General features: G+C 42.8%; 1 protein-coding gene across 1 annotated transcript in view; it reads left to right on the forward strand.

The window, feature by feature from the left end:
- The window catches only part of wdfy4 (WDFY family member 4), a 312,072-nt gene extending 309,576 nt beyond the window's left edge, over positions 1 to 2,496 (forward strand). Inside the window, exon 63 of the mRNA XM_072583190.1 lies at positions 1,041 to 2,496. Coding sequence (XP_072439291.1) covers positions 1,041 to 1,107 — 67 coding nt within the window. The 3' untranslated portion in view covers positions 1,108 to 2,496. The remainder of the gene's footprint in view (positions 1 to 1,040) is intronic.
- Positions 2,497 to 11,497: the final 9,001 nt, after the last annotated feature.

An 11,497-nucleotide genomic window follows, 5' to 3' on the forward strand; every position in this document is an offset into this window, starting at 1 on the left:
TTTCGGAGCCTGGTGCAAGGGGAGGGGAATTGGTAATGTCCTGATTGATTAAAACTAACTGCTGAATAAAGATGGCAGGGGGATGGGGGGAGCGGTGGGAATGAACATCTGGGAGCACAGAGGCAGGTGGAGAGATTAAAACAAAAGCAGCAGACACTTTGAAGGAGTGTGGGATTCTTGCTTTTGCAATGATTCCCACGCACTCCCCACCCCCATCACAGTATTTGTCAGTCCAGCAGGTTTCCTCGGATTGACGGGAAAGGCCAATGTTTTCCCCATGCCCTGGCCTGTCTCTGATACCACCCGCAAAGGAACTTCTTCACCTGGAACGTGAGGGGCTGTATCGCTACCAACTGATGCCACCCACATCCTGCACTCCCAGAGTCATCCGGGGCCAGTCCACCTCACTCAACTGACTGCCTCTGTCCTCCCTCCAGGGTATTGAGGTCAATGTTAGCATCCCTTCAGCTGACCTAGCTTAGACCAACACATGCAGCACATTGTGGGATCTTTCTGGGGGCTGTGGCTCAGCACCCATCATATAGCCACAGGGTGGGATGGACAGAGGTGTTGGGCAGCTTCAAAAGCTCAATGGTCAGGCGGCCAAGATGTGTACTTGGCTTAGATTGGCCCTTTTCCTTTATATAGTGGTGCTTGAATGAAGACGCAGTCTGGCCTTTTCTTTGTGCTGTGCCTGTTTAAGTGTAAGTGATGGATGAGCTCTTCACACCGCATTATGGTTTCTCAGTGCTGGTTCCCCCCTGACTTAGTTCCTTATTTTTAATGTTACTGTTGAGATGATATAAAATGGAAAGTCTAACTGGAGAAACAGCTGAGATTTACATAAACCAGCAGAATAATGGATGCTTCCACGGGGTTAGTGTTGAGCTGATTTGTTGGCTTATAAAGTGAAAATCTTAGCAAAACTAGCCTACTTATTGGCACTTCAAGTGTCAATTAAACGGATCCTTTTTGCCACACTGCGATCATTCACCTCGACGAGTTCAGAAATTGTTAAGAGTCTTCTTGCTTCCTTACAGGAATCAGGCTAAACTATTTGTGGGTGATGCATGGGGCAGAGTCTACAGTTGGTCGGTTGAAGGCTGAAATAATAACTGCAAGTGGGAGATCGATGATGATGGGTTCCATAAAGATAAAACGGCCTCCAGTGAAGAATTTATTGGCTTAAGCAGCACTGGCTAGGAGACTTTGCTGCTGCACGATTGCATTTGCATACATTTGGAGCAGCACGTGCTGATTTGAACTGGTCCAGATGCAAAGTTTGGGCAATTGTACAAGGGAAAATTTGATTGAAATTATAATTTTTGAGCGCTAGAAATTCATTGGAATTTTATTGCAAACGATGACTTTATGCCATTGGAACACAGTACATGAGTGCATGGAGTTTTGCAGCTGGCTGCTGTGTGAAATCCACTTTCTCGGGCTGTGAAACAGAGAATGGATTTTGAAAATTTCCGACTTGACTGTGAGTTACGTGGCTTCCAGTTGTTGCCAATCTGAACGCGTCATGGACCGCACTCACCAGAAGTGATCCTGGTCACTGAAGCATTTGGTGGAACCTGTTCTCAATAACATGACGCATGTCAGTGGAGTGCCTTCTGAATGGAGGGACATGCACAACAAATTGGATCTTGAAGTGCAGCAGGAACCACCTCCATTTGAGACTGACATTGCCGAGACAAGAAGTTGATACTTCAATGTTTAGTGTCAAGCACGAGTGTTCAAAAGAACAAAGCCTAAAAACAAGTATTTGATTACATTATACACTGGGAGAACATGTTCGTTCTGATGTAAACCTCTCACTTGCTGGTGTTTTCGAATCGATACATTTGTAGGGGAGGGCTGCTAGTCTGAATAATTTTAGAGAGGGAGAAAATGCTCTTCAGTTTTTAAGAATGAAGTTGGCCATTCCACATGGTGTCAGAAGTAATTTCCCCATTTCTCTTTAAGCTGTTTTGCAGTATGTCCTGCAACAACTTTTAAGTTCATGCCTACAGCCTATTGGGATCTGAAAGTCAGCAGGGTTGGATGTGTCCTTTCAGACGTTCATTCCTGAAGGCACTTAGCCAAGGTTGTGGCCGTAAGTTATATAATGAAGATCCAGATCCACAACAGCAACAGATGTCCAGTTGGTAGTATTGGATGTGGGGTATGAAGGGCAATTATTTTGAGGACAGCTATTTTCTCACTATTAGGAAATGGCAGCGTATTTGAAATTTGATTATTATTATTAAAAAAGCTTCATTGGGTAAATTTGCAGAATGCAACAATGCAAATTTGTGACCATTAAGTATCACCATGGGTTTAACCTATCCTTCTCACACAGTGTAAATTGATAAAAAACAGAATCTACACAGTTGAGATATGGGGTGGCTTTAATCTTCACATGATGATCACATCCAGTGTTTGTACCTCAATAGAATGCTGTTTTCTGTAATCATGTAAATACAGATGATCAAATAAAGTTTGGATAAACAGGAAGAGAATGTGGACACAAATTAGCTTTGTTCCTTTTTCGCAGCTGCTGGGGTTTTGTGGTCTCAGCGCGCATAACATTTCTCTGATGTGTTTTCAATTAAGGTTGTACATTAACCCACAGCAGTTTCATGTTACAAAACATGGCCAAATATATAATTCCTAATCGTTTTAAGAATAGAATGAAAATTGTTAGCACATGTTTTCAGTGGAAAGGCCTGCTCCAGTCACTTTTTTTTTAATGATCCATCTGATTCTCTGTATTTAATAAGGGCCTGCCCAGCTCTTACTCTGTACTCTCTGGTTTCATTTGTGTTACTAAGGAATTAGCCGATTCATTGTGCTTTATAACGGGCTTGTTCAATTCTCATTGGTTTATAGGTCTGTGTAATTCTCAACCTTAGCTTGTCAGACACAGTCGGAAGTCCCACAACACTAGCTTGTAGTCCAACAGGAATTGTTTGAAATCACACGTTTTCAGAGTGCTGCTCCTTCGTCAGGTGAACCGGAATGCTTGAGATATCAAATAAACCTGTTGGACTCTAACCTGGTGTCGTGTGACTTCTGATTTTGTCCACCCCAGTCCAACACGGGCACCTCCACCTCACAAGACGTGGGAGCAGGAGTAGGCCATTTGAGCCTTCATGACTGCACTGACTTTCAATAAAACCATCATCTGATTGTGGTCTTAACTCCACTCTGTTGCCTTCCACCCCGCAATGCTTGATCCTCTTTGTGAAGTAAAACTCAAACTCACACTTGAATATATTCAGTGATCCAGGCCCTACTGCATTCGTGTTAAGATAATTCCAAAGACAAGAAATTTCTCCTCATCCTAAACAGACACCTCTTGTTTTTAACCATCCCCTCATTCTAGATTCCCTAGGAAAGGGAGGAATTTTAAAGACCCTATCGAATATTCCCTCCATTTTTTGGAGGGTTTATCCAATTTCCATTCTGCTGTAGTCTCCTGATTTTGTCAATCATTTGTACTATGTTCGCTGTGCCTTATGAGAGGCCTGTCTGATTTTCCTTTCAGTTTTAACAGGATTTAGGCTATTTCTACTTCATTTTGTAAAACAAAATGCCTCCTTCTCACTTGGTTTTAAAAATACTAGGTGCAAATCTATTTTCAATGCTGTCCATGGTCTCTGCACCATATGCTTTGCAGTGTTTAATTATGCAGTGACATGACTCTAAGGCTAAGCACAAGAAGTGCACCCTGTTGTGAATCTGAAATGACTGTTAAGACATGAAACCTTTCATGAACATTAAGCTGCTGTATTCTACAGACAGAAAATGATCACCCAGTGAAGCGCTCACAACGATGGGTTTGAAGTAAATTATGTGAGAGAAAAATATAATAAAATGCACTTTACTATCCCACATTAATGCTGAATTATCTCTTCTTAGACCATAAGATATCGGAGCAGAATTGGGCCATTCAGCCCATCGAGTCTGCTCTCCCATTTGATCAGGACTGATCTGTTTCCAAATTCCTTTCTCCTGCCTTCTGTCATAAGTTTTGATCCTCTTACCAATCAAGAACCTATCCATCTCTGTCTTAATTACACTCAATGACTTGGCCTCCACAGCCCTTTGCAGCAATGTATTCCATACATTCACCACCCTCTGGCTGAAGAAACTCCTCTTCATCTTAGTTCTCAAGGATCATCCCTTCACTCTGAGGCTATGCCCTCAGATCCTGGTCTCTCCTACTCGTTTCAAGTAGGTATTCAGGTCTAACAGATCCTGGGCTTAAAATCAGACAGTTTCCCTTGCTCATCCTTCTCTCTGATCTTTGTATCCTCTGTTAATGTCTTGTTACTAATGGCATGTGAAGTTAAATAGCCCATTTTATGATTTCTTCCTTGGTAAATATTTCATTAGAATACATCTGAGGTCAAAACTGTTTATTGACCCAACACCCCTATCTGTTAGGTTTGGGTCCCTAGAGTGAGGAGTCACTGACCTTGAGAGACAAAGAAAATTGCCCCATGCTTCAAGTCAGAGTGTGTGGTGCTGGAAAAGCACAGCAAGTCAGCCAGCATCTGAAGAGCAGGAGAATTGACATTTCGGGTATAAGCTCCTCCTGATGAAGGGCTTATGCCTGAATCGTTGATTCTCCTGGATTCCTGATGAGGGGCTTATGTCTGAAATGTTGATGCTCCTGCTCCTCAGATGCTGCCTGACCTGCTCCGCTTTTCCAGCACCACACTCTCGACTCTGATCCCCAGCATCTGCAGTCCTCACTTTCTCCTCCACGATCCAGGTCAGTCCCATTAATGAAGTAAGAACAATTATAGACCGCTTTGACACGTGAAGTTTTTTTGATGGGAAAAGTAGGGTAAGTGCAGGGGCTGTTGCCCGAAATAAGACTTTTGTAGCTTCTGCAGAAGCACCAAAAGGAAGAATAAGCAGTTGAGCCAGCAACTGAAGGAAAACGATAGCAGCAGTATTCAATCTTTTCCTACAAACTCTGAACAGGCATCATGCAATGTTAAATGAGTTCCAAGTGTGCGAACGCCCAGTAGGGTGCAGCACAATGACTTTTTTTTGGGTCATTGGGATGTACTTACAAAGGGAGAAAGCAACAAACCTCAATTGTATTTACAGTAGTGGAGACAATGTGATACAAGAACAAAAAGGCAACTCTGCTTTACATTAGATGTGCGAGTGATTACGGGGAAGAATGTGTCATGGCCTCAACTTGTGAATCAGTGTCTGTGTAACTTCTGTCACATTCTCATATCACAGTGTATTTTTTTTAGAACCACAGAATCCCTACAGTGCAGAGAGAGGCCACTTGAACCATTGAGTCCACACTGACCCTCCAAACAGCTCCCCACTCAGACCAACCTTCCTATCATACCCCTGGAACCCTGCATTTCCCCATGGCTAATCCACCTAACCTATACATTCCTGGACACTATGGGTAATTTAGCATGGCTAATCCACCCAACCTGCATATCTTTGGACTGTGGGAGGAAACCAAAGCACCTGGAGGAAACCCACACAGACACAGGGAGAACATGCAAACTTCACACAGACAGTCATCCAAGAATAAAATTGAACCTGGGTCCCTGGTGCTATGAGGCAGCATTGCTAACCATTGTGCCATTATTTTTTTTGATTAGATTCCCTACAGTGTGGAAACAGGCCACTTGGCCCAACAAGTCCACACCAGCCCTCTGAAGAGTAACTCACCCATACCTATTCCTCTACCCTGTATTTACCCTGATAATGGCCAACTTACCTGACCTGCACATCTTTGGATTGTGGGTTGAAACCGGAGTGCCTGGAAGAAACCCACGCAAACACCGGGAGAATGTGCAAACTCCACACAGACAGTCACCTGAGGTGGGAATTGAATCTGGGTCCCTGGCGCTGTGAGGCAGCAGTGCTAACTACTGGGTCACCGTGCCCCATTAATGAAGTCAGAACAATTATAGACAACTTGGATGCAGGAAGGTTTTTTTGTTGGAAAAGTAGGGTAAGCGCAGGGACTGTGACCTGAAATAAGACTTTTGCAGATTCTGCAGAAGCACCAAAGGGAAGAATAAGTGGTTGAGCCAGCAACTGAGAAAAAATAATTGTTAAATAATCCGCAGTTATAGAATCATCATTGTGATTCTGAGGGAGGCTTAGCAGTATTATTGCTGGACTATTAATCCAAAGATCCAGGGAATGTTCTGGGTTCGTATGTTCATATCCCACCATAGCAGATGGTGAAGTTTGAATTTGATTTAAAAAAAATAGAATTGCAAGTCTAATAATGACCATGAACCATTCTTGATTGTTGGGAAGAACCCATCTGGTTCACTCATGTCCTTTAGGGAAGGAAACTGCTATCCTTACCTGGTCTGGCCTACATGTGAGTCCAGACCCACGGCAATGTGGTTGACTCTTAGCAGCCCTCTGGGCAATTAGGGATGGGCAATAAATGCTGGCCTGGCCAGTAACATTGACATTCCATGAATGAATTAAAAAAAGCAGACTGTCCATTTTCATCCATGACGTAATAACTGGGTGTCATTTGCCTGCTCATTTTACACAGAGCCAAGCTGTTCCATGTTGACAGAAAGACACTGGGAGTTCACAGTTGGCTCCAATTTTGTTCAAATGGTTTTCACTGTATGTTGAAATTCATTTGGCACTGGTCTTTTGTCACATATGTCTTCATGAGTCAAACTGCATATGGTTTACAACACAGAATCAGGCCATTTGGTCCAACTGGTGAAGACTAATGCTTATGTTCCACTTGAACCTTTTCCCACTTAGTTTCCTTTAACCCTGTCTAACCCTATTCTTTTCTGTCATATACTAATGGAATGTCCCCTTGAATGTATCTATGAATGGGATTCCATTTCCTTTTATATGATTGGGAGTCCTAAGTCAGCCTTTTTTCCTAAAAAGAAAGATACACTTTCATTTCCACTAAACCTTCCTTATAGCACCCTATACTAAGCTTCATGTGGGATAATCTTGCACTGACTTGTTAAGAATAGTGGAAATGCCACAGTGTTAATGAGAAGGGATTTACAGTAACAATGAAAATGTATGGGTCTCAAGGTAAGGTTTAAAGATACAATGCTCAGGTCTGGGTTAAGTATGTGAGGTGCAGCTACACTGTTTGACTTTGGAACGTGGTTACAGATTCCCAGCTTACTGGGATTGTCTAAAACTCTTCACCCAATCCAATCCAAACAAATTAAACCGACAACCTCAGTAATAACAGAGGTCTACATAAATTAACAGAATTTACGTAGACATGGCATTCTTCAGAACCTCAAGATACCCCTCGGTATGGTGTTGAAGTGCGGTATACTCTTGAAATATAATTGCTGTTGTAATGCAGGCAAGTGGCAGCAGCAACTTTGCACGCAGCGTCGTTCCACAAATGAAGGGATAAAAACAGAAATGGCTGGAAAAGCTCAGCAGCACCTGTGGAGAGAAATCAGGGTTAACGTTTCCGAGTTGAGTCACCCCTCCTGTTCTATGTTCTGAGGAAGGGTCACTTGACCGAAAAGTTGACTCTGATTTTCCCTCGACAAATGCTGCCAGACCTGCTGAGCTTTCCCAGCCATTTCTATCTTTGTCTCTGATTTGCAGCATCTGCAGTTCTTTCGGTTCCCCAAATGAAGACCTGGGTATGGACTACGGGCCTCACACTATGGGGGCATATATCAGGTAGCTCAGAGTATTCATCAAAGACTGACCGTGAAAAGCTACTATAGAAACTGTAAACCTTCTAGCAATTTCTTTCTTTGGTGCTGGAGGAGGGGAGAGAGAGACTGGGAAAACATTTCTACCAATTGTGTTTCTTTGCAGATCAAGGCACAAGTTACCCCTTATACTCTGATTTGTAAGTTGTTTTAAGGCAGTTTAATGTGTTTATCTCTTTTTCTTTCAAAGCCTATGCTTTTCCTTGATTCGTGTAGAACAAGTGGCTTTATTTTTGTGTGTTTGAATTTGAGACTTTATAATCTGGATTTAAGGGAATCAGGGAATGGTTAGTTCTGATATATAAAAGCATTTTCCTGGCAAGAACCTTATGACATCTTGGTGGCCAGTGACCCTTCCTGTATGAACGTGGAAGGAAAAAAAAACTGCTGGGCAGAAGTTAAGAATGGTGAAAATGCAAAGGATAACAAGGACTAATGGTGATAATCGCCAGCTATGTGTCCCCTTTTCAGTACTGTGGAAACTGCAGCACTGCTGATGTAGAGTGGTGCTGGAAAAGCACAGCAGGTCAGGCAGCATCCGAGGAGCAGGAAAATCAATGTTTCGGGCAAAAGCCCTTCATTCCTGATGAAGGGCTTTTGCCCGAAATGTTGATTTTCCTGCTCCTCGGATGCTGCCTGACCTGCTGTGCTTTTCCAGCACCACTCTAATCTTGACTCTGATCTCCAGCATCTGCAGTCCTCACTTTCGCCTAGCACTGATGAAATGTCTGGTAACCACAACGATGGATGAAATGAAGTTGTTGACTGGGGGGAACCCAACAAGGCCTGTTCTGTAAGAATTTAAGTGACACCACTTGGAATCAGGAACATGGAATGTTAAATGCTACAGTTTACCACCGAATATACATAAGGATTACCTCAGGATAGTTGGGATTGGGGAAACAGTGGTGCCTGAATTTTCAAACTGTAGCTTCTTACTTCAAGCTGTCATGCACAAATATAGTGTCAGTATAATCCACTTTAAATTAAAGGTTATATTCTCAATCATACCCATAAGCAGTTTCTTATGTTAGAGTGAATAGTGCTGAAGATCTAATTGCCTAACTCATGTCAATATTAACTAATCAACATAACTATTAATCAACTTTTAACTAATATCAACATAATCTATTCATTGTAGCCTAAGTGAGAGAAGCAGCTGAACCCCATAAAGTGTACACAAGCACATAGGCTGGCTGTAAAACTGAAATGTACTGCAAGAGTCACAAATTCTAACCAACCTGGATCAGAGATAGCATCACACACCTCTGGAGTTGGTGAGACCTGAACGCAGGTCTCAAGTCTCGAAGGCAGGGACAGTATCACTGCAGCAAAAGAGCTCTAACTTCGTGTCTGCTTTGTTTTGGTTTAGAATCAGCCGGTTCACTGCTGTTCTTACACACTTCTGGATTGCATAGGACTTGAACTTGGCTCTCCAGCCCCAAAGATACAGACACCACTGCAACACAAACTCCTGACCCACTCAATTGTTATTTCTTGAATAAGTGTGTAGAACCAATTGTTATTCATTAATGCATTGCAGCTGTTAGCTATAACTAACTTGTTGGCTTTGAAATAGTATTGAACAAATGGAAGTTCATTTTGAAATTAACCAATATAATGGCAAGCGTGCAGGGACTAGGGAGGATAACAATTGGCCAGAGACTGTGCATTTTATGAAGGAAGATGAAACATATGAGTGAAGTTATTTACAGGCACATTAATAAAACAGAGAAGACTGGATTGGGAATGGGACTAATAAGGTACGGAGAGGATAATACAACAGGTGACATGAGAAAGGTGGCAGAATTAGAACATAATTATTTCATACTGGGATTTACCAGAAGGTAGAACTGATGGACATGACATTGAATGAAAAAATGAGCAATGAGATTTGTCCATTTAAAAGAGAAAGACTTCTCATTCATTCATGCCAATCCCAAATCTCCCTTTTGAAGATGGTTGAACTGCTGCTGTCAATTTTGGTGTAGATAGTGGTCTGGAGTACATCGGGTTGTGGATGTGTGCAGAGACTCTTTCCCTGCTGCTTCTTATCACTAATTGAAGGCAAGTATACAAACCAGAGGGATTCTCTTGTATTGGGATTTTGCAGGTTGGGTGTAGTGAGTAATGATTGTCCGTATCCCGTAAATGATAGTGACGAGAGCCACCTATGGATTTAGTACCACTCTAAACTTGATATTTCTAGAGCCTGCCACTAAAGGGTGAAATAGAGAAGGGAAATACTGTGCGATGATTGGCACATCTCAACAGCAATGCAGTAATATCCATTGCTCAGTGATCAACCCAGTCTCATCTTCTCCACCCGGACATTCAGACGTTCAATGAGAGTCAACATCTTGCCTTTCCGTAGGGACAGCAGATAAACGTAACCTTCTGAAGACTCCTTGAGAAACCTGCTTCACAAGGGGGAGTAAATCTGAACACTGCAAGAAAATCATTGGAAGATGAGAAGACAGACCTGGACAACAATGAAGCAGTGTTGGTCAATTCATGCAATGAGGAGATGATGTGGGCATGCTGAACTGAAAGATGCACAGTGGGGTTAGATGATTTGGGATTGGGGTACTAGAATCCTTACAGTGCAGGAAGCGGTCATGCTGTCAACCCTGCATCAACCCTTCGAAAGGACACCCTAACCAAACCCGCTCCCACACCCGATCCTCACATAGCCTATGGCTAACATACCTGGCCTGCATGCCCCTGGACACTCCACCCTAACCTGCACATCTTTGCACTGTAGGTGGAAACCAGAGCACTAGGAGGAAACCCACACAGAAATGGGGAGAACGTGCAAACTCCACACAGACGGTCACCCGAGGCTGGAATTGAACTTAGGTCCCTGGTGCTGTGAGGCAGCAGTGCTAACCACTGTGCCACTATGCTGCCGATCAGAATAATCTTTTACCTGGAATTAGAGTTGCTTCCCATGTATGAATGATGGTGCAGTTGCTAATTGCTATTGTCCTTGGGATTCAATGTCACACCATGTCATTGCTCAAGTTTGTTCAATATATCATATCAGCTGCATGACACTATGATCCTGTGCCATAAATTCTGTGTCTTGTGATCCTGCTCCTGATGAAGGAGCAGTGCTCCGAAAACAAGTGCTTCCAAATACACTTGTTGGACTATAACCTGGTGTGGTGTGATTTTTAACTTTGTCCACCCCAGTCCAACACCAACACCTCCCTCATCATTGCTCTGGCTGAGCTCGAGGAGAATCAGAGCATGTTGGACATAGTTTGGAAATTGTAGCTGTAAACCTATTCACCTAATTGTCTAACAGAAATGGAGCAAGTACCATGGCGTAGCTCCACTTGAGTAGAAGTTATCGGCAAGATTTAGTTAATTTTGGCACATGCTCAATGACTTTGTAATACAAAGTGTCAATCCCAGACTAAGCATGGTCACCAGGATGCGGGAAAGGCTGTAAGAGAATGCTAGGAAGGGATCGGAAATAAATTGTAGTTGGTGGGATCCCTGGCTTATTTGACAAGCAGGAGGAATTTATGCAATAGTTCTCTTGGGCTAATTGCTGGTCAAAGATCAGAGAGAATCTCAAAGGGGAGATTACTGTGTGTAGGAATCACGGTGTGAAGTTGAAGTGACTGAAAGTTAGCCTGTTAGACATGAAGAATCACATGAGTAATCTCATCAAGATGTATCAGATTAGGGAAGAAAGGTGGGGAGGTGATGTAATTAAAGAACCTGCTTGCCAAGTAAATGTACAAATTGAATGCTCAAACATTTCA

Source organism: Chiloscyllium punctatum, chromosome 13, assembly GCF_047496795.1.
Source record: "Chiloscyllium punctatum isolate Juve2018m chromosome 13, sChiPun1.3, whole genome shotgun sequence".
Lineage (NCBI taxonomy): Eukaryota > Metazoa > Chordata > Chondrichthyes > Orectolobiformes > Hemiscylliidae > Chiloscyllium > Chiloscyllium punctatum.